The following is a 24,149-nucleotide window of genomic DNA, read 5'->3' as shown; positions in this document are numbered from 1 at the left end:
CTGTTTTTCCTTTAAAAACCAATGTAACCAAATTTGCAGGGTGAGGGGGGGAACACACACACACAAATAGCGCTGAAAAGAAAACAAATCATGTGCACTTTCTACCCTCCGCTTGCATCTGGAGGGGGGAAAAATCCAAATCTAATGAAACTTGTCATTCACTATTGTTTTCCACTGGGTCACTTATTAAAAAGGGACTTTATGATTTAATAAGACAGGTGAAGATCCGCAGCAGGGTGTATTTGGAAATGAAAAATCTGCTCTGGTTATGTCAGACCTCCTTAAAGCATTTGTTGGATGGCAATTTCACTTTATTGTCTCTGATAGCACAATTTTAATACCTCCACTTCATGTGGCGCATTTGAATTCTGCCGTGCCAAGTTTTGTGTAGGAACAGAGGACATGATATTAACCCACAGTTTCAGAGAGGACTATCAAAAGAAAACATGAGGGCATAGCAGCTCTGTAGCCGTCTTGGCATTTCCGAAAGAACCCCGGGATTCATAACTGCGGGAGGGTGCAAAGCATTCTTTGTTAAAGTTATCCTAACCTTGCCACTTTCTGAACAGATTTGAGTAACTTTCTTTTTAATCTGTAGTGTTGAGGGTTGGCCCAAGATATTTTGCTGCCTGAGGGGTACCAGCAAATTGAGGTTGCTCAATTAAAGTTGACTTGGCATTCCAATGCAACAAACCTGCTTCTGCCCCAGACAAACAGAATGTTTTCAGATAAGGAAAGTGATGGGAAAGCACACTGGAAGCTCTGGGATAACAATTCCTCGATGCAATGTCATATAACCCCTTTTGCAAACAAATCAGAAGGAATGCTCAGTAAACAGCTCACCTGGAAGCAACATGTGGCTCTGCCATAGCCTCTTGTCATCTGAAAAATTGGGATAGTAATACTGGCATTCTTTACATGATAGGTGCAAGGATTCTTAGCAGGATAATTCCCATTGCCTCGACATGTTGCAGCAGCACAAGAAGTTCCACTTGTGCAATAGATCTGTTTCTTCCTATCCTCCTACCCACCCACAACCTGCACCCTCCTGAAATCTGCTCCAGAGCATTGAGGGAACCCTTAGAGCAGGTTGGAGAGGAGAGGGGGAAAGGAGTTTTGTTGCGCAAGCAGAAATCCTTGCACTAATGGAACAAGTCACTTAGCTCTCCTTTGGATACAACCCAATATGTGCAAAATGCCAGGCTGAATTTATTTTATTAGGAAGTACAGGTGTTGGGGAATGAATGATAGTCATGTTATTCAGGCAGTCTTTTTGACACAAAACTTATGTGCCTTATCAAATTGGTAAAAGTGAACCATCAGATATCATGCAAGTGAGGCTAAAGGAGAGATCTAAGGGAGACTCACTTGGTGCTCATGGCATTATCCTTCAGGCTTCAGGTTAAGACTTTTTAATATACTTTCAGACATTTTAATAGTTTGCACTTTCAAATAGCGTGTTACATACATAGTTCCAAACACTGTAACTGAAGTTGCTGCCGTGCTGGATTTTGCTGCTGTTTTAATTTGGGAGCTGTGCAAATTATATGGTTTGTCTTAATACCTTTAATTAGCTAATTGTATATTTTCTTACCATTTTGTTTCAAATTATATGGTGAAGTGCTGTGGGGTAAATATTGTGAAGCATGGTACACCTGAGATAAATAGGTCGTGCATTGTAGTAGTAGAATATGACTGCGGTTGAAGAGACCCAGGTGAAATTCCTCGCTTGGGTGACTTGCTCTCAGCCTCACTTGGGCGTTGTGAGGTAAAATGGGGAGGGGAGAACCTTGTACGTCACCTTGAACTCCTTGAGGAAAGATGAGATTTAAATGTAAGAAAGAATTGAAGAAATGTGGCAAACATCCGCAGGGAGTGAGTTCTTTTGCCAGGGTTTTCAGTCTTTTAGTCCTCCTCTTAGAGAGCGTTTATTCTGATGTCATTCTCTGTTGGCAGATTCGCTCTGGTTTGATTCCGTATTAGATTTCGAGTTTATGTTTTATTACATGTGCAGTGTATGGTTTTAATTTCTACTTGTAAGCCACTTAGAGATTTACAACTGGTACATACGACAAGTAAATGAACCTCTTAATGTAGGTGTCAGTCCTTATTGTTAAATGAGGCCATCCTCATTTTGTTAACGTCCTGTCCCCAAATCTGTGGGTGCAATCCTGTTCGTTGACCAAAATGCCAGTGCCTTGGCAACCTCTATAGTCACTGTGTGTATTCCAGAATTCTGAATACCACATGGCTGTAGCAAGCAACAATTTCCCCGCATAATCCATATGCATGCGCGTGCGCACACACGGCAACAGCTTCATGTAGTGGCTGTCATGCTACATAGCAAGTCACCATCTGGATTGCACCTGCAGACCCTCTAAGTGTCCTCCTTTTTTCCAGGGACAGTCCTGGATTTGCAGAAGCTGTCTCAGCTTCTGATTTGATCCCGGAAAGTCCCTCTTTTCCTTAGGGTGTTCCTATTTTCACCAGAGAAATGTTGGAGGGTATGGAGTTATGTGAGCCCTGAGCCAAGGAGATAAGAAAGTATACAACTTTTAGAAGACATCTGAAGGCAGTCGTGTGTAGGGATGTTTTTGTTTTTAATGTTCAGTGTTTTATTATGCTTTTATATATGTTGGAAGCTGCCCAGAGTGGCTGGGGCAATGCAGTTAGATGGTTGGGGTTTAAATAATAATTATGGATAATTGTTGATAATGGAATAGGACATGCCTATTTTCATCAGAGAAATGTTGGAGGGTATGTGAAGAGTCTCCAGTATGCCACTGTTGTTCTTGAGTAACTGTGTGGACAGGCGCTGTGGTCTAAACCACTGAGCCTCTTGGGCTTGCCAATTGAATCCCTGCAATGGAGTGAGCTCCCATTGCTCTGTCCCAGCTCCTGCCAACCTAGCAGTTCGAAAGCACGCCAGTGCAAGTAGATAAATAAGTACTGCTGTGGCAGGAAGGTAAACAGCGTTTCCGTGCACTCTGGTTTCTGTCAAGGTGTTCTGTTGTGCCAGAAGTGGCTTAGTCATGCTGGCCACATGACCCGGAAAGCTGTCTGTGGACAAACGCCGGCTCCCTCAGCCTGAAAGCGATATGAGTGCCGCAACCCCATAGTCGCCTTTGACTGGACTTAACTGTCCAGGGGTCCTTTACCTTTACCTTTTTTACAACTAGCACACTTGTTTAGTGACATGGAGCCTCAGACCCAGGAACCGAATGTTTCCCTCCAGACCTCTGAAACTGACCCTCCATTGTACCCCAAGAGTTTTTGCCTGACTGGAACGTGTCCCTGAACTCTTGCTTGTCATAATGGAGGATAGGGAGGGGTATGTGGAAACAAGCCTGCTGTACAAAGATAAAATTTGCATGCATTGCTGTGCTCACTTTTGCCTTTGGCCCCGCCCACCATTTTCCTGTGGCCCTTGGAAGGCTAATCAGAAGGGAACATGGCCCTCATGCTGTAAAAGTTTCCCCACCTCTATGGAGCCAAGAGTTTCAGCTTAATGTCTGTGGGATCTATGCTGACTGTAGAACAAGGCTGCGCAGACATTTTTGAAATACGAATTCGGTTGGTTTTGACCCATTTCCTTCATGGTCACCTCAGACCGATGGAAGTTGTCGCTCCCTAGGAATCCTACAGTAAATAAGGAGTTAAGTGCTGGCAGAAAGATGCTGGAAGGAACATCTTGAATTTGTTTGCCACTAATCTAGAAATGCAGAGATTTCCTTAATTCTCAACAAATTTTGGTCCCCCTCAACAACATATGTGGTAAAATGTTACGGGCATGTGTGGAAAAGGAGTTTTAAAAGGCTTACTTTTTCCATAGTTAAGCCCATTGTTATCCTCCAAATTGTAATCTTATCATGTATACAAGCTGTTCCATATAAATAGACCCATGTATATTTTCAGTAGTTTCAGCTGAAACCCGTTAAGAGCAGATGTGCATATGGTTGCCTGGCAAGGATCCCTCTAAAATGTATTTTTCCGTTAGCAAAGTCCCCCCCCCCCAAAAAAAAACCCATCCCTTTCCCTTCTCTGTCCTAGGGAGGGCTGGCGGTGAGGAGAGAAGAAAGGAGGAAAGTGGTTTCGTTCATCATTAGAACAAATCTCAAAATGTTTTTGAAGCTGGCTTGGTTCGTGACGTTTATGTACAGGCCTTTGTGAACTTGACGTGCTGAGCAAAAGGTGCCTAGAAATTTGTTAGCCCAGGGGACATCCTTTTCCAACATCTCCGCTTCATGTTGCTATCTCAGGCTGGGATTCTCAGGCATGGTAGAGGTGTCTAAGGTTATTCACATTGTTGAATAAGGTGGCTAAAGAGTTTTCCTTCCCCCATAACAGTTGAACCTGGGGCCATCCAATGGAGATGAATGTTGGAAGATTCAGAACAGGCAAAAGAAAGTACTGTATTTTTTGCTCTATAAGACTCACTTTTTCCCTCCTAAAAAGTAAGGGGGAATGTGTGTGCGTCTTATGGAGCGAATGCAGGCTGTGCAGCTATCCCAGAAGCCAGAACAGCAAGAGGGATTGCTGCTTTCACTGCGCAGCGATCCCTCTTGCTGTTCTGGCTTCTGAGATTCAGAATAATTTTTTTCGTGTTTTCCTCCTCCAAAAACTAGGTGCGTCTTGTGGTCTGGTGCGTCTTATAGAGTGAAAAATACTACTTCTTCTGTTCAGCGCATAATTAAACTGCTGAATTCGCTTTTGCCAGGGCTGTGTGCACATCAGTGGCTCAAAATGCAGCTAGGCCATTCTTTCCCTCAATTCAGATTTAAGTTGGTTTGGGGTAAAGCACGCCAAACACAACATTTCATAAGAAAAAACAGTATTGATATGGGTTGCATTTAACGCTGTGCATACACTGCTTCCTAAACCGGTGGTATATGTACACACCCTCTGTGTAAGTGCAGTGGAACCTTGGTTCTTGAACTTAATCCGTTCCAGAAGTCTGTTCGACTCCCAAAACAGTTCAAAAACCAAGGTGAGGTTTCCAGTTGGCTGCAAGAGCTTCCTGCACTCAAGCGGAAGCTACATCGGACATTCGGTTTCCGAAAAACGTTCAAAAACCACAACACTTACTTCTGGGTTTTCGGCATTTGGGAGCCGATTTGTTCGTCAACTAAGCCGTTCGGGAACCAAGGTTTGACTGTATTTGCACTCAGGTGCCGGTAAGATTTGAGGCTGCACACCAAACTCTCCAGGGACAAAGTTGCTCTTGCCGCAGGCAAAGTTTATCCTGTTTCTGAGCTACAAGCCAGAAATCAACAGATGCAGCGTTCCCCACCATTGCATCTCCAAGTTGGGAAAAGCTTGCCCATCATCCTGTAGACATAGGTGCTCCAGCAGTGGGGGCTGGAGGAAGGTAGCAGCAGGTGCCACGGATGATACCAGCACAGAAAAAGAAATGGTGGAAGCACCCTTTCCTTATGTCCTTGGTCATTTCCCATGCTGCAACAGGAAAAAGTGATAAGCAGACCTTTGGAGGTGAGCTCTCCATCACACCTGTCAGTGTTGTGGATGGGCAGGAAAACAGCTAAGCCCTCTTGCGCCAGACAGGTTTGGTGTGTGGGGATAGTCACCGGATCCCCTTAATAACTGCTGTGTGAGCACACCTGTTACTATGCCCGCCCTCACAAATAGAGATAGACATAGGAACCTTCTGTGGGTCACACCATTTCCCCAGCTGCCTACTCAGACTAGCAGTGGATGACCAGGGTCTCTGGCAGAGAGCCTTTCCTCATTACCTGCTGGCTGGCTGGCTGACTTATTTATTTATTTAAAGTATTTCGAAAAAGTAATAATAAATAAATAAATAAATAAATAAAGTAGAAGAAGAGTTTGGATTTGATATCCCACTTTATCACTACCCGAAGGAGTCTCAAAGCGGTTAACATTCTCCTTTCCCTTCCTCCCTCACAACAAACACTCTGTGAGGTGAGTGGGGCTGAGAGACTTCAGAGAAGTGTGACTGGCCCAAGGTCACCCAGCAGCTGCATGTGGAGGAGCGGGGATGCGAACCCGGTTCACCAGATTACGAGTCCACCGCTCTTAACCACTACATCACACTAAAAGTGCTACCATTCTATTGTAACTATCCAACCTCCCAAAATTTCAACACTTCTTGCGATGGTTTAACCCCTTTCCGTTTTAACAGCACAAATTCCACAAACACCTTCCATATCTCCTCAGAATAATTTCTCCTGCACATCCCCCGTCTTAGCTTAATAGCACATGTTAATTTATCATTAATAGCCAAATCCCACACCTCGTTATGCCATGCTTCCATTTTATATTCTGCTTGCCCCTTCCATTTCCTAGCTATTGTAATTCATGCAACTGTCAATAAATTTGTGAGCAAGTCCTTCATAGCCTGCGAACCTTCCACCCCATCATAAATTGATAATTATGCTACCTCTGGACTTTCGGTCAGCTTTAACCCAGTGATTTCTGTTATCTCCTGAAACACTGTTTGCCCCCCACAATGTACATATTTACACCTCCACCACATGTGAACATAAGTCCCATACCCAATTCTTTTAATCTGGAGATACCAAGGTCTGATCCTGCAATCTTCTGCATGAAATGCGTGTGCTCAGATTCTGAGCTCTGGCCTCCTTCACTAATCATAATGATTCGTAGTTCTGCCCTCAGGGGCTTCTCGATGGACTCAACCTAAAAATGTAAAATGTAGATGTGAAAAGAGGTGTTTGGAAATCTAAGTATCATACTGTGATTGGTTATGGTTCATTCTTGAGTGTACACCATATAGATCTAATTTATTTAAAATATTTTAGACCCATTTTCACAGCTAAACCGTGTCCAAAGCACTATAACGAGAAAGAAGATAAATTAGAACAAAATTTCAAAATGTGGCTTGTCATGTTTTTGTTATGTATTTTTGTGTTTTTTATATTGTAATTTTATGTTGTGAACTGCCCTGATATCTACGGATGTACAATACAAATTGTAATAATAATAATAATAATAATAATAATAATAATAATAATAATACCTGGGTATTACACTGAGTTACACACTTGGGTTTGTTGTTGAGTTTTGTCTTGTTCGATGCCCTGCTCTTGAGCCCAGAGTTGTAGGTACTTAATCAATGTGGTCCAGATTAATGAAGTTTGAATCTGCAAGCAAACGCTTTGCTCGCCACATTTATTTATTTTCCCTTTTCTGGTTTTCAGGTCTTCCTGATGATGCACACAGGTCCCGTTGCCTTGTCTTGCATCATGCAATGTCTCCAGACCACACGCTTTCACCCAGAACAAGCGGTTCTCTCCTCACTGCCTGGGAAACAGCAGCTATTTCAAAAGAGGTACTTCTGCATGGCTAAAAATATCACAAGTGCAGGAGGGTGCACATTAGTGCAGTAACTTCAAGGGGGGGGGGACACGAAATGGAGTTGCTTTTCCTCGTATGGAAAAAAACAACCCACACACACACAGATGGCATGTCAATCAACAATGAACCTGGGCTAATTGCTCCCAAGGAAATGGCTGATCTTGTTACTAATGGTACAGTTTCAGCTGTGTGCTAATATAATAGAATGAGGTCACAGCGCATTATCAGGGCTACGTCCTTGAACAGTTGGTACCGGGAGACCTTGCATCAACTCACGTGAAAATTTGGGAGCGGGAGCTGTGTTTTTGGAAGTTACAGAACTGTCATTTCATGATTCAGTTGGCAGCAGTTGCTTTCTTTCTTTTTTAAGAAGCCTCTAGTCATTTAGTCTTCTGTTTTGCTGATTTAAATGGTGCTTATTGGTAAGTGCTTGGCAGTAAGTGAGCGAAGACTATAAGGTAGTGTTTGGCTAAGCAGGAGTTTGTACAGCAGAAACGGGGAGTCTGTGGCTCTCTGGTTGTTGCTGGACTACAAATCCCATCATTCCTGACCATTGGCTGGGCTGGGCTGGAAATGATGGGAGTTGAAGTCCAAAATCTGGAGGAACACACTTCCCACCCCCCCTAGTTGTATACAGTAAGTGGCTAGGATAGTACGTGTCTTGTGGATAGCCAAGAACAGTTTCCACAATTTGTTGCCTCTGCATTATTCCAAACATTATCTTGTTCATAGGGATGGAATCTCAAGGTTTTGAAAGATTTGTTTTGACAGCCTATGGACTTCTGAGCCCAGTTTAAGGTGCTGGTGCTTATCTTTTTAAAGTCTTAGGTGGCTTGGCACCAAAATATGTGAAGACCTATGCCTTCAGGAAAGGCTTTGTTCCAAGTACCCTCTCTAGCAGAGGTATGCTGTGCCTTCTGCAAAAGAGAGATCCTTTTCTGTGTTGGCCCCCTGACTTTGTAACACCCTCTATAAGGGATGCACACCTGGTTGTTGACATTACAGGTTTTTTTCAGCACTGGGTGAAGCACTTCCTGCTTTTAGCTTTTCGGGTTCATATTTTCTGCTGTATCTCATTACGTTTATTCATTGGTTTTTACATTGTAGTTCTGTGTTCGGCTAATTTTATCCGCACGCTTGTACACTGCTAAGAAATGTGGCACAAATAAGTAAACAAATGAGCAAACAAAGGTGATAGGCCCAAGAATATGTGACTTGTTTTACCTTCAGTGCCTTTTAATTGCCTTATGGCCTTATGGAACATCATGGGCGTAGCCAGCATTTAGGGGGGGGGGCAGGCTTCATGGGGGGGGGCAGAACCTCAGTTAGTTAAGTGTTTTTATTGATTTACTTGATTTGGGGGGGGGGCAGCTGCCCCTCTGCTCCCCCCTTGGCTTTGGGAATACAGTCATAACTTGGTTTTTGAACGCCTTGTGACTCGAACGTTTTGGCTCCCGAATGCCGCAAACCGCAAAAGTAAGTGTTCCAGTTTGTGAACTTTTTTTGGAAGCCGAACATCTGGTGTGGCTTTCGCGGCTTCCAATTGAGTGCAAGAAGCTCCTGCAGCCAATCGGAAGCCATGCCTTGGTTTTCGAACGTTTTCGGAAGTTGAACGGACTTCTGGAACGGATTCCGTTCGATAACCGAGGTACGACTGTACTCTTCCCTGCCCCTTTTGGGGCATTTATATGAGAACAGTGAGCACAGTACAGCGGTCGTGGTGTGGAGGTTGAGACCACCAGTGGCCTCATGAAGCAGAGAAAGCAGGATTTTGCTGACTCAATCAAGAGTCCCGTCCCCCCTTTCCCCCAGTTGCTGGAACTGGAGAATGTAAAGCCCAGTTGTCAGCATGTACGACGTGACCTCATGTGTGTCACTTCTCTGCTTTCTCTAAGATACATTGACATGAAAGAAATTAATGTACCCTTTCATGTTTAGAAGAGAAGCTCTGTGCATTCTAATAGGCACTTGCGTATTTTAAGACTGCAGCTTCTTGGTCAAATGTGTGCTGTACATGCTTTAAAGTGCTTGGTTCCGTTTGGCAAAGTGGCACTTTGTATATGCTCAGATACATCCAGGTTGAGGTATCAGAATTTTTGCTGTCTGGAGGTTCCTTCTGAGGGAGCAGGAAATTTGCAGTCCCCCTCTGCCTATGTTAGATCTCAAAGCCAGAATGATGGTGGATATTCCATTTCCCGCTTTCCTGGGGAGAAGGATACAGTGGTACCTCGGGTTACAGACGCTTCAGGTTACAGACGCTTCAGGTTACAGACTCCGCTAACCCAGATATAGTACCTCGGGTTAAGAACTTTGCTTCAGGATGAGAACAGATATCGTGCTCCGGCGGCACAGCAGTAGCAGGCTAAAGTGGTGTTTCAGGTTAAGAACAGTTTCATGTTAAGAACAGACCTCCAGAACGAATTAAGTACTTAACCCGAGGTACCACTGTATCTAGAGACCAAAAAAAGGGGTGGATTCCTTAAGAATGGCAATTCTAACAAGTCACACTAAAAATGTTTTACAAAGGCACCTCCAAAATTTCCCAAAATAGGGTCAAGAATTTTCCAGGGACAGGAACCAGACTGTTGGAAATCTCTCCCATAAATAGAGACTGCTGGAGTCTTGGAGTTGCCCAGAGACCAAATACACCTGTAGCATTGGTCCTTCGACGAATGGTCTAGGGTGTGATTTGTTCCATTAAATGGCATTTCTTTGTAGAGCAGATTGATATCAGGAATATAGGATCAGACTCTAGAAGAGATGAATCACTCAGCTCTTCTTTATGATAACATCCTTTCCTTCCCCCTCACCACACACCCAGCCTGCAGCCTTCTCAGATCTTGAAGAGTAAAGGGATTTTTTTGCGAAGCTGATGCTGAAAGAACATGTGAAGAAGAAAAATGTTTTGTTTATTCTTTTAAAAAAGAGAGAGAGAAACCTCAATCTGGGGTGCGTGTTTCTGAAATCCCAAGGTCCCTTGTATTTTTAAAAGGTGGGGGTTTGGGGTTTTACAAACGTTGTCCTCGTGTGAGTTTATTCATATGATAAATAAGATGTTCATATGAACAATAACTAAGATGTTCATACAAACAGTGATATTCTTTCCTAGCACAACAGGAGGGCAGAGAATTGCCAGGCCAGAGGCTAGCAGTGGGATGGCTTGCCCTATATGAAACATCCATACAGATGCAAATTCCTGCTCAGTTTTCCCACTCCCTGGGTATACTTTGGTCCAGATATCTACTGCTCTGCTTAACCTGCTTTGACACTTGTTACAAAAATAAATGAAGTACAGTGGTACCTTGGGTTACATATGCTTCAGGTTACATACACTTCAGGTTACAGACTCCGCTAACCCAGAAATATTACCTCGGGTTAAGAACAAAAATTGTGCTCCGGCGGCGTGGCAGCAGCGGGAGGCCCCAGTAGCTAAAGTGGTGCTTCAGGTTAAGAACAGTTTCAGGTTAAGTATGGACCTCCAGAACAAATTAAGTACTTAACCTGAGGTACCACTGTACAAGCATCCACCACTTACGTATGATTCATTCGCCTGCACCCACATATATGTCCGGCGCCAGGAAATCAATCAATTCAAACCTGGAAATGGCAAGAGAGAGCTGGAAAGTCCTCGTGGCTTGCGAGGAAACCCTCTCCAGAGCCTGAAGAAGTCAGTGAGCCAAAGTCTAGAAACAAATGTTTAAAAGGCTTTGTAAAAAAACACAAAAAACTTATGGGCTCCAAAATGGCGCACAGGAAGTCTCGCTGCTGCTGCTGCGGTACCCTGCTCAATAACCTTTGGGAGGGTTGCATCAGGCAACTCACCACCTTTTAAAATGCAAAACAGTTGGGGAAACTCGGGTTTAACGAAGCACAGAGTGGTCGAGATGCCTGTGACAGAGGGACCATATGGCCAATCCCAACCTAGTTGCTTTGACAGTGAAAATGGGCTTCATGATGGGCTTTGCTGTTGGTATGGCAGCAGGTGCACTGTTCAACACATTTCCTTGTCTCAGGTTTGGCATGAGAGGGCGATAACTGTTGGGTGGTGTTGGCAAAACCATGATGCAGAGTGGTGGAACTTTTGGGACATTTATGGCAATTGGCATGGGAATCCACTGTTAATGTTACTTTTCTATCACAAAGACCAGTGCCCCTGTAAGTTGGAAGTTCTGCTATGTAGTAGAATAAAAATCTCTGCACCAAGATTGAATAATCCATCAAAATAAGTTTTGGCCTTTATTGCTGTAGCAAGAGTTTGTAAATCTTTTTCTCCATAACAAAAGTGGCAAAGCCAGTGGAGCTTTAGAAGCAATGGAATCTCTGTATACAATGGATCTCCGTGGATGTGACCTCAAATAAATTATAGGAATCATTAAAAAAAATGCAAAACAGTTTGAGCCTCAGGTATCTGAAGAACCTCTTTTTCCTGCATGAATCTGCATGTGCATTAAGATCGGCATCAGACGCTTTTTTCTGCCTGTGTAAACAAAGACCCACCATCACCATCTTTGGAAGTGAGATAGACAGGGCCTTGTAGATTGTGGCTCCCTGACTTCTGAATGTCCTGCCCAGGTGAGGCCTGTCTGGGCCCAATTCTGATGTCATTTCCCTACCAGGCAATGACTTCCCTTCCCTTTCAGATCTTTTAGTCTCCTGCTTTATTTTTATGCCGAGAGACTTTGGGCTGTTCTGCTGGTTTCAATAATCTTTATTGGTTTTCATCATTTGCTGGTGCTCCCCACCCCCACCCTGTTCTCCTTAAATGCTGCTTTTAAGAAGAAAATCCTCGGCGTGAGGTGCCAAACCATGGCAGCAAACAGCAAATACTTCTGTTGTCTGCTCATGCCATCTCCTTCCTTAGAGGCAATTTATATATTGCGGAAATAGGATGCAATGCAGACTGTGTGGACTGTACGAGTTCAAAGTGTGGGGCACGGGGGGGGGGGCAGCGGTCACACATGTGCCTCTTATCCCAGAAGAAAAGCATCCTCAGCTTGGAAAGCTAACACATCGCATAGGGAAGTCCTAGCCTAGACTTCCTAGCCTAGACCTCTCGCTTGGACTACTGCAATGTGCTCTATGTGGGGCTACCTTTGAAGGTGACCCGGAAACTACAACTAATCCAGAATGTGGCAGCTAGACTGGTGACTGGGAGTGGCCGCCAAGACCACATAACACTGGTCTTGAAAGACCTACATTGGCTCCCAGTACGTTTCCGAGCACAACTCAAAGTTTTGGTGCTGACCTTTAAAGCCCTGAACGGCCTCGGTCCAGTATACCTGAAGGAGTGTCTCCACCCCCATCGTTCTGCCCGGACACTGAGGTCCAGTGCCGACGGCCTTCTGGCAGTTCCCTCGCTGCGAGAAGCCAAGTTACAGGCAACCAGGCAGAGGGCTTTCTCGGTAGTGGCACCCACCCTGTGGAACGCCCTCCCACCAGATGTCAAAGAGACAAACAACTACCAGACTTTTAGAAGACATCTGAAGGCAGCCCTATTTAGGGAAGCTTTTAATGTTTAATAGACTATTGTATTTTAATATTCTGTTGGAAGCCGCCCAGAGTGGCTGGGGAAACCCAGCCAGATGGGCGGGATATAAATAATAAATTATTATTATTATTATTATTATTATTATTATTATTATTATTATTATATTCCAAGGTCTCCTCCTCTGTTTTGAAGTCCTGCCTAATACACACACTCACGCTTTAGCCACTGTGTGGGCTGCCTGCCTTTGCAGCTGAGCCTTCTTCACCGTCACCTACTGTGTGGAGGCGAGCTACCAGACAGGGTGTGTTTCCTTTCAGGAGTTTTTTTGGCACTGGTTCCAGTTCAGCTTTGCTAACAGAAGCTCAGGCACAGCTAATGGGACACCTGTTAGAAGCTGCTAGGAATATAGATGCACGATTACAGCCACACCTTCGCAAGCCAAGCGAGACACTTTGGGCATTTTTATTTTTTTGTAATGCTTCTATTTCGTTTCTCCAGCCGGCAAGAACCGTTATCCTTTCGGGAAGAAAGAAGAGAAACCCCCCCGACAGCAGTGAATCTATTAGTTACAGGAATACAGGGAGCAGCAGCATGCGATACCGAAAAGGCATGCTCAAAATAATACAGAGATCTTCAATGTCATGAAGACCAATCCAGTGCATTTCTAGAAAGACCTAAGTCCCAGTTCATTCAGTCAGGCTCATCCAGACTCAGTATGTTTTCCGAACACAATTCAAAGTGTTGGTGCTGACCTTTCAAGCCCTAAACGGCTTTGGCCCTGCACACTGAAGGAGCTTCTCCAGCCCCATTGTTCAGCTCCGAGGGCCTTCTAGTGGTTCCTGCATTGTGAGGTGAGGTTACAGAGAACCAGGCAGATCTCTTGAGCGTTTTTTTTTAATCCACCAGGTGTTTTTTAGTTCTCTGGTTCTTCTTTGAACCTCAGCCTTAGCGTTGGCATAGGTGTTTTTTTTTATTATCAGTGGCGGAGTTTCCATCTCGTTGCCAGATCTGAAAGGCCTTCCTTTTCTTGTCAATAATGCATTCAATCTCACTATCATTCTCATCAAACCAGCCCTTGTGTTTCTTGGTTTGTTATCCAATAGTTTGTTCACAGGGTGCCATAATGGATGTTTTTAGTTTGGTTCAGTGTTCCTCAACGTTATCAGGGAACTCTGAAAGCAGATGGTCCTGAAGAGTTGTTTGGAAGCAATCCTGCTTAATAGACTCTTGAAGGGATTGAGTGTTCATTTTGTGCCTTGGTTTCCTTCCTTGAAGCCTGCGTTGAGGTATAATCTCGACAGCCATCGTGGAACGTATTAATCGGTGGCCTGTCCAGCAGTCGTTGGCATTCGGCATAGCTCTGGTAAAGAGGTGATTTTCAGCTCAGAAAAATACGTAGTCTAAGGGTGCCTCCACAATGTTTTAAATTTATTTTTTTGTCGAAGGACAGTGTTGGTAATAACAAGGTTGTGCGCTGCACATATAGTCAAAAGAAAGATTCCGTTCTGGTTGCTGTTTCCAATTCCTTCTTTCCTAATTGTCCCAGGCCACAGATTGAAATCTTGCCCAGCTCTGTTGGTTTGCAAGCCCCCTCCACAGAGGTTGGCCCCTCTCACTGTCCTCGGAGCTTGCATACCGGTAACCTCCTCTGGCTGACATCCAGACAGACCAGGGAGATTTTGATAGGTGACATTTTTCCAAGCGTGGGTAAAATGCACAACCCCTCCCTGCTGCTTCCGCAGGGGAAAGAAAACAAGTCAGAAATCTATTTACATGATGTTTATTTCTGACATTACAGCACTAGAGAAAAACACGTCCTTTCAGTTCAGTTCTTCTAGCAAGTCTGACAAACTTCCTGAACATGCGCACACAGAAGGTTTCAAATTACACTCTTCACAAAGACTTATCCAGCCTGTGAACGTCCTGGGAAATTCTTCTTTCCCACAGATAGGCACATCATGTGATGTCAACAATCTGGGTGTCTGCAGCTGCGATGTTTCCATATACTGACAAGCTCTTCCGTTAAAATCACCCAGGTGGATAATTTTATTTTGCATCTCTGATAGGTTGGCATCCAGTAAGGTGGCGGTATTATTATTATTATTATTATGCCAAGCTTTCCAGGCACAGGTCTGTACTTTCCGTGTCTTTGCCTAAGCAATTTTCTTTCTTTCTTTCTTTCTTTCTTTCTTTCTTTCTTTCTTTCTTTCTGTGGTAAAAAGCGGGTTTTCCCAGGGGAAATGGTGGGACAAAAAAGCCTCCTTGGACACAGGCCTTCAAATGTGCCTGTTAAGTGTGGCGGAAAAGGAAGCGCTGGGAGATCGGGTGTATACACACACAGCAGGAAAGTGTGTTTTCTGCCTTCCAGAGATGCATTTTTTTTTTTTAAGAGAAGCAATAAAAATGCAATTTAAAATCAGTATGTAGATTTAATGCGGACATGCTGCGAACCACCTGAATGAAGCTTGAGGAGCACTGGTGGTCCACAGACCACCATTTTTTTGGGGGGGGGGGACCCTGTAGTAGATGATGTGCCTCAAAGCTGGGAAATTTGCCATAGGGATGCTAAGCCGTGTGGTGAACATAGTGTCAGCACTGAGATTCTAAGTGACAGACCTGAGACATTATACATGAAATGTATAAGCTGAAGCACTTAGCTTCCCATTGGCTGCTTTGCAGGAGCACAGCTATTTTATTTATTTATTTCATTTATATTCCGCCCTCCCTCCCAATTTTAAGGAAGTATTTTAAGGAAGCATTGTAATTAAGAGGATCAGTGAAAACACACACTGGCAGATTGTACAACTCAGGATGGTCCAAAACCTGTGGATGCAGGATGCACTTGTAAAATGGAGCATCATTACTGTACTGGAACTGCAAGAGCGGAAAATGATGCTCACTCGCACAAACTGGATGTGAGCAATGCCATGGATGTGAGCAAACCAGGCAGAAGTGCGCTAACTCGTGGTGCGGACTTGGTGCGAGTGAAGAGCCTTTTGGCCCAGGGATCTGTATTCCACCACCAGAGTGGTTCCTTTGTGCGCCACTGACAGGTTGGGTAGCGCAGCCCTTTCCTGATTTATGACCAGGAACTGGGCAGATTCAGACCTCAAAGTCCAAAAGTGCTTTGAATCCATCTTTGCAGGCACACACCCAGTGGTGAGTTATTGCCAAGCATATCACAGCTGCATCTCTACATCTGGAGTAGTGCAACTCTGGCTGCTCACACACTCGTGTGTGTATCTTACATATGTATGTGTGCATTACGCATACACATTGACAAAATAATTACTCCCAACTCTTCACTCAGCACTTCATTACTCATCTAGTAAAACAGCTTCCCAGTGTCGTGTTGCCACAGTCCCGGGCAGTTATAGTACGGGTTGCAGCGCCTGCCAAATTGTATATCAGCCAGAATTTCCTTGACAGTTCATTAAGAGTAATTCTTGTTTTCTGGAGCCACAACTCAGGTTTATGTGTCTCCTTTTGGACCAAAATAAAATAAAACTCGACTGCCTGTAACCACACTTAACAGTTTGTTTTGTGTCAATAATGTAACTGTAGATCTCTAAAAATATAAATTGTGAACCATCCGCCAACAAGGGAGAGAGAGGAGAGGAATGTGTTTTTGCTTCTTAGGACCTGACATCCGCAGAGCCACACAAGTCCTTTGTTAACATTTATGTGTAGTCAGCAGCGCGCTGTTTGGGGTTTTCTTATGTAATGTCTCCTCCTCCTGCGTGGACTTCTGTTGTAATTGCTACCCCAAATTTACAAGAAAGCAGCGTGGGGCATGGAAGGAAGAACCACGTTCTGGATGTCCTGATATTCCAGGATTTCAAGGGTTTGGACTGAAATTGCACTGAAACCCAAAAGTGGAATGCAAGATTGCATTGTTAACTGAGTGTTTTAACTCTTATGGCATTGCGATGCTAACGGACAGCAAAAGAACTACAGTCATACCTCGTATTGCGTTTGCTTCAGGTTGAGCGTTTTCAGGTTGCGTCCTGCGGCGACCCGGAAATACCGTAAAGGGTTACTTCTGGGTTTTGCTGCTCGCGCATGCGCTCAAAATGACGTCACACACATGCACAGAAGCAGCAAATCATGACCCGCATGCGTTCTGTTCAGGTTGCTAACGGGGCTCCGGAACGGATCCTGTTCACAACCAGAGGTTCCACTGTATACATTTTGCAAAATAAAATCTCCATGGATTCTGCAAAAGCTGATAGGTATATCACAGCTTCAAAGGAAAAAGAATCGCATGTATTCCGTTATTATGCATAAGCTGGTTCCTGGATTCAGTCTCTTTATCATACACTATTAGGACTAGAAAATGGTATGGAGGCTGAACTATGCAAATAAGAGGTGGGGCAATGCTAACTTCAGGTTCTATGGGGCAATAATTGCTCTATAAAGTATGTGGTGGCATCTCTTGAAGGCTTGAGGCATGAGTGTTTCTAAGCATTAGGTGGATTGAAATTAATGGACCTAAATTAGTCCTGTTCATTCATTTCAGTGGGTCTACTCTCAGCAGGATTAGCACAGATTACAACCCGTAGGCTTTTACTTAACCCTTCTGAGAGACATTAGCTTACACCACGATCTTTTGATCTGCACCATGATAGAAGCTTGATGAGTCTTGTCTATTTGTTGTATCAGTTGACTAGAGGTTATGGACAATCTGACAGTACACAATTATGAGAAATAAAAAACAACAACAGCTGTAATGGTAACAACCTCCCACTGACCCCACTTAGAAAGAAGCAGATTGCTCCCAACACATTTCAAAACATGTTTGTCAAGGGATCATTCTTATATTGGATTGATTGGTCTCAACTAGGGCCATGGTCTTTTCAGTATTGGCCCCAACTTGGTGGAACGCTCTGTCACAAGAGACTAGGGCCCTGCGGGACTTGACATCTTTCCTCAGGGTCTGCAAGACAGAGCTGTTCCACCTGGCCTTTGGTTTGGACTCAGTCTGACTCTTATGTTCCCCTCCCCTTATGGTTTTGATCTATGGGATACTTTTAAAATGAGGCTGCATTTTAAATTGCATTTTAACCTGTATTTTAAATTGGTTTTTTTCCTATTATGTTTTTACTGTAATTTTATTGGTGTTAGCTGCCCTAAGCCCGGCTCTGGCTGGGGAGGGTGGGATATAAATAAAATTTATTATTAATAATAATAATAATAATAATATGTACTCCCTTGTAAAGCACTGCTCCAAATAACTTTACTGCTGCAGCCGAGTAAGCTGCGCCTCCAACATGTCTTTGCGAAGGAGTAAATGTAAGAATTCTCCCTTGTTGAAGGTATTTTGAAACGTGGCGGGCGTCTGGTTGGTCGCAGTGAGAATAGGAGGCTGCGCTAGATAGGATCAAGCAGGGCTCTTCCACTTTTTTTTTACATACCAGTCTGTGCAGCTGTTTCTTTGTGGGGTGGCGAATCCAATTAATCCTGCAGACTGTCTTCAAAATTTTGGGTGAACTCCTGGACCGAGGGGCCAGGGCCAGCAGGAGGCACAATGATATTGTGCCCACAGGTGTGTGAACTGACCAGGACTTTGTTCTTGGGGGGAAGGGGCTGCAGATGGAAACAAGTGGTTGGGCGAAGGGCCGTGATGCTGCTTCTCCCCTGCAAATGCATTGCAACCTCAGAAGCAAACACAGAGTTTGGAATCATCTCTTTGTGCTGAGGTCCTAGCTGCGTCCTTCGCTTTAGGAAGGATGGCGAGGCGAGGTGTAGTTTGCAAATCCCCCCACCTCCGCGCCTTCGAAACCCGCTCTGTATTTTCTGGCTAGCAACCCCACACTGACATCAAAGGCATCCAAAACAAGAAATCATCTCTTCCTGGGTGGGAGGAGAGGATTTGACTGAGAGCTTTTGAAGTGGGTAGCAGCGTGTGAGTAGGGGGGAGTCCCTGTCTATTAATGTGCTTTCATTGTGCAACAGCATAGCCTTCCAATATTCTGTCTCGAGAGTTTGGAGGCAAGCTGGGTATATTAGTGAATTGCTGACCCTGGTGCAGCCGATCAAAGAATTCCTGCAGAGTCGTTTGGGTGGAAGCATTTATAGTGATGCTATCTGCCGATGCCATAGAAGGGCTTGCACAAGTCTCTTCCTCCAACCGTAAGGCGCAGGGACAGCAGGTTCTGGCAAGGCACAGTTGGCATTAATTCGTTGAGCTCTTCTCATTTATTCTGTCGAAATATCTGATGCTATAACACCACCGCTTAGATATCATTTTTGCAGCTTTCCCACATGTTTTAAGAAGAGAAGGGCAGCTTTTTATCAGCTGCCATAACTTTTGTCCCAGTGAAAAGGATTTGTGGATACAGTGGTACCTCGCAAGACGAATGCCTCGGAAGACGAAAAACTCGCAAGACGAAAGAGTTTTTTGTTTTCTGAGTTGCTTCGCAAGATGGATTTCCCTATGGGCTTGCTTCGCAAGACGAAACGTCTTGCGCCTTTTTTTTAAAACCGCCAATGCATTCCTATGGGAAACCGTCAATACGCAGTGGTGCTTCGCAAGACGAAAAATCTCGCAGAACGAATTAATTTCGTCTTGCGAGGCACCACTGTACCTCAGATTGCCTATGAAATGTTTTCAATGGGTAAATTGGAAAGATGAAGAAATAGATGGACTGCATCAGATGAACAAGCGTGTTGATATCCAAAGCAAGCCCCGCCAGAGTCCTTACCCGGGATGCTTCCAGACCGATGCTATTTCCAGTGGGATTCAGTCAGGTTGCACAATTAAAGTTGAGCTGGTGCACAAGACACTCACGTCTTCCACAAATGCATTGGAAAGTATGGAGCAGTTGCTTGATGTAGTGGTGTACAATGGCCCAGCAAGCAAATCAGAATGAAGACGCAATAAGCACCCAGCACCATCTAGCCTCTTCACAAACTTTGTGCGAACAAATCAGGATGAATGCACAATAAAACAGGCCACCAGAGATTAATTTCACAAAGATAAGATTTATGAAATGAAAGAAGGAATTTTGAATATGCTAGATAATAAATATAAACGCAACAGTAATATTAGAAAGTAGAATTAAAGATGCCATGCATGGGGGGGGGGGTCACAAGGGAATATGGGGAAAGGGAAAGGTGTATAAATACTTGGCTAATGTGAGTATATAATTTGTAATGTTAAAGTTGAAAAATACATGATGTGTTTTATTTATACAGTGGTACCTCGGGTTACAGACGCTTCAGGTTACAGACTCCGCTAACCCAGAAATAGTACCTCGGGTTAAGAACTTTACCTCAGGATGAGAACAGAAATCGCATGGCCACGGCAGGAGGCCCCATTAGCTAAAGTGGTACCTCAGGTTAAGAACAGTTTCAGGTTAAGAACGGACCTCCGGAACGAATTAAGTTCTTAACCCGAGGTACCACTGTAATACCTACAGTATTTGAATATGCAATGTATATGTATGTAAATAAATAAAGATAGATAGATACTGCATCTAGCCAATTAAAACAAAAACAGACCATCTGGAAGCAACCCCACTCCTCTGTATTGTCTTGTAACCACTAACTGTTAGTCACTCAGTAGATGAGTTGGAGAGGGAGGCAGATCTTCTACTTCATGATAGCTTCACATGATAACTGAAATAAAACAATTGATTTTTACACTACTTCAACTTCTGACCTTCCTCGGAATACAGCATGAATTCCGCACAGTCAGCTTGATGGGTTCTCCACAGGACTCGGGATTTGCCCAACCAAAGGCATTGTCAATTAGTAGCTGGTCCTGGGACATGAGTGAAGATACCACAGGCCAATAGATTTGTAGAAAACTAGGAAGGAGGTCAGCCCTACAATGGATAATTTTCTGCTTGAAGTAGCAGAGTTTGGCAACCAGGCCTATTTTATTAAACTTTCCTCTCACCTCTGAACAAGAGACCGCTCCATTACTGATCTTACACACTGGTTTACTGTGCAGGTAGAACCATACAAACATTGGGCGAAGAGTTTTCTTACGAAAGCACTGTCATGCACAGCTAAATTGGGAGCTGTTGTGATGTTGAGAAATCTGCAACTCATCTGGATGCCAAAAGAGCGGTTTTTAAATACAGTATCTTTGAAAGCTTTGAAAATCTGGGCTGTGACCCAGTCCACAGTGCTGTTTGCTTAAATCCCTTTGAAACCAACGGGGCTTAAACACAATTAACTGTGGCCTGGATTGCCGCCTGGGCCCATAAGACCAAAGGGAAAGAATGATTGGTCATGGAAAGTAAGAGATGATCCAAAGGATCTTTGGGCTTGTTTCCCCTCCCCCGCCCCCCATGCAAGGTGTGCAGTTCATTTCTGTGGTGTCCATGAAATCCTGCCTCAGATGGCAGACCAGCTGTGCCTCTTTGTAGGAAAGTGGGGATCGCACTGATCTGTTGATAGCTTACTTTACATTTGAATTGTTGAAACGCACCCCAGAAATCGCAGCTTGTGTAGAACGCTGCAGCCCAACTTGTTAATAGATGTTATAGCTGCAAGTAATTATTACACCTGTGCTGGAATAGCAGCCCTGGCTGAACAGAGGCTATATATTAAAGGTAGGTACCCCCCCCTGCCCGTATGGGCCAGTCTTGACAGACTCTAGGGTTGTGCGCCCATCTCACTCAAGAGGCCGGGGGCCAGTGCTGTCCGAAGACACTTCCGGGTCACATGGCCAGTGTGACATCGCTGCTCTGGCGAGCCAGAGCCGCACACGGAAACGCCGTTTACCTTCCCGCTAGTAAGCGGTCCCTATTTATCTACTTGCACCCAGGAGTGCTTTCGAACTGCTAGGTTGGCAGGCGCTGGGACCGAACAACGGGAGCGCACCCCGCCGTGGGGATTCGAACCGCCGACCTTTCGATCAGCAAGCCCTAGGCGCTGAGGCTTTTACCCACAGTGCCACCCGCGTCCCCAATAGATGTTATAGCTGCAAGTAATTATTACACCTGTGCTGGAATAGCAGCCCTGGCTGAACAGAGGCTATATATTAAAGGTAAGAAGAGGGTAAAAGCCTAAGAAACAGCAAAAGGTGCTATAGCAAAGGGCCCCTATAGAAGTCTATTTTATTGCGCATTCATGATGATTTGTGGTCATGATTTTATCCAGGCAGTTATACACGATCCACCTTTCAATACTGTTTGCATGTGCAAAGGTTTTGGGGCAGATACCCCACTTTTGCAATCAGTGCATGTCCTCTAGTTTCCTGCTGAGATCCTCTTTATATCACAACATGTTCCAGGTGGGTGAGTGAATATTGACTTGCTTTTGTTGCACTGTGGTGCAAGAATGCCCCTCAGGACAGCGATAAATGCGGCCGCGTTGGGGAAGCATTGGTGGAAAACGGATAAAGCAGAAAAAAATGTGAGGACAGTGCTGTATAAATCTACCACTAATGCACTATTATTGCGTAAATTATATGTTGCTAAATGTACCCGTAGCTCCTTCGCCCCAACGAAAGTCTGGAGGGGCCCACAGACATATTCTTAGAGAAAGATATTGGGTGTTAGGAAAGTTTTTGAACATGTCAATCAAGTACATTCTACATTCCTTTCCTTCGAATAGACTTCTTTAGAATTTTAAATGCATCAATGGACTCTTATTTGTTATATATTTATTTGTATTTATGTATTGCTTTTTACTATATTTATTTAATTTTTGCACTTATTTACCGCCTTTCCACCAAGGTACCAAAGGTGAACCTCAGAAAGTGGTTTATGTAAAAATATTACAATAAGTTTCACTTAAAACTGCCCCAACACCAAACCTTTTGAAACTAGGGGGGGGGACATAAAAGGGGGAAGGAAAAATAAGAATTATTAGAGAAAGACAGAGGCACAAATGAAGATAACAGAGAAAGAAGGAAATAAATTGGGGAAATGGAAAAGACAGAGATGCCTTGAAAAGAATGGGAGGTTAAAGGGATGCCCCCCCCCCCATTATTCCTAGGAAGGGATCATTAAACTTTCTTCTCCCACAAAGCATAACTATGAAGCTGAACCCCCCACTACCACTTGCCTTGAAACAAAATGTAAGAGGAAGCTCATCTCTGTAATCTTCTGTTTGTTTTGCCCTGTTATGTAGTGATTGTCTACTTGCATATTCAGTTGAAGTGGAGTTCAATATGGGTCAATAAGTGCCTTTGACTAGTCAAGTAATTACGTCTCATAATCTGCTGTTTGGATAAGATTTTCTAGATTTTCTCATCTATTCCTTTTTAGAAAAACTACCTACCTCCTTATTAAATCCCATAGGTCCAACTGCGCACGCGCACACACACAACTTATTTCACTCTATGTGCTTCTTACACAGATGTTTTTTATGCACAAGACGTATCTAGCTGCATAAACCCTTATGTGGCCGTTGAGGGGGGCAGAGACCACCTCAGCTAGAGCACCAGGAGCTATTGCATGAGTGGGGAACCTCTGACCTACAGAGGCTGAATGTGGCCCTCAATGCTTGTTTATCTGGCCCTCAGTACTTTCCCTAGGCCATACCCCGTGCCAGCCCTCTCCTCAAGGGCTTTTCTCTGTCTGGGATATGTCTTTGAGTTATAATACAGTCGTACCTCGGAAGTTGAACGGAATCTGTTCTGGAAGTCCGTCCGACTTCGAAAACGTTTGGAAACCAAAGCGTGGCTTCCGATTGGCTGCAGGAAGCTCCAGCCAATCGGAAGCCACACCAGATGTTCGGCTTCCGAAATTCATTTGCAAACCAAAACCCTCACTTTCAGGTTTTGATGGTTCGGGAGCCAATTTGTTCGGGAGCCAAGGCATTTGAGATCCAGCGTACGACTGTAGTAGCTCCTTCCTGCCTGGGTGGAGGTGTATGTGTGTGTACACAAATCCTCTGATTTTGGTGTGATTAAGAAGATGTAATTAAGAAGGTGTGATTAAGGGACGCGGGTGGCGCTGTGGGTAAAACCTCAGCGCCTAGGACTTGCCGATCGCATGGTCGGCGGTTCGAATCCCCGCGGCGGGGTGCGCTCCCGTTGCTCGGTCCCAGCGGCTGCCAACCTAGCAGTTCAAAACCACCCCCGGGTGCAAGTAGATAAATAGGGACCGCTTACTAGTGGGAAGGTAAACGGCGTTTCCGTGTGCGGCTCTGGCTCGCCAGAGTAGCTTTGGCACGCTGGCCACGTGACCCGGAAGTGTCTACGGACAGTGCTGGCTCCCGGCCTCTAGAGTGAGATGAGCGCACAACCCTAGAGTCTGTCAAGACTGGCCCGTACGGGCAGGGGTACCTTTACCTTTACTTTAAGAAGATGTAGCCTACTATATGAAGGAAAGAGTCACATCCA

General features: G+C 44.4%; 1 protein-coding gene and 1 pseudogene across 6 annotated transcripts in view; both read left to right on the top strand.

Moving 5' to 3' along the window:
* The window catches only part of LOC310674182 (uncharacterized protein), a 276,582-nt gene that overhangs the window by 114,564 nt on the left and 137,869 nt on the right, over window positions 1-24,149 (top strand). For 3 of the 5 annotated variants that reach the window (XR_014509418.1, XM_083433186.1, XM_083433185.1), the window contains exon 3: window positions 7,200-7,330. The exons of 1 other annotated variant lie outside the window; for it this stretch is intronic. Coding sequence is in view for 2 of the 4 variants with exons in the window: in XM_083433186.1 (XP_083289312.1) it covers window positions 7,200-7,330 (131 nt within the window). In the remaining 2 variants the exon portion in view is untranslated. Of the gene's footprint in view, window positions 1-7,199; window positions 7,331-13,342; window positions 13,630-24,149 lie in introns of those variants that run through there. One more of the 5 variants, XR_014509420.1, reaches the window with a different exon arrangement.
* Window positions 11,210-11,717, top strand: LOC310674894 (reactive oxygen species modulator 1-like; annotated as a pseudogene). Its single transcript has one exon. The product of its transcript is annotated as a reactive oxygen species modulator 1-like (transcript).

The sequence above is a fragment of the Podarcis tiliguerta genome (assembly GCF_965153285.1).
Source record: "Podarcis tiliguerta genome assembly, chromosome: 3".
Lineage (NCBI taxonomy): Eukaryota > Metazoa > Chordata > Lepidosauria > Squamata > Lacertidae > Podarcis > Podarcis tiliguerta.
This window is presented reverse-complemented; position numbering and strand designations above follow the sequence as displayed.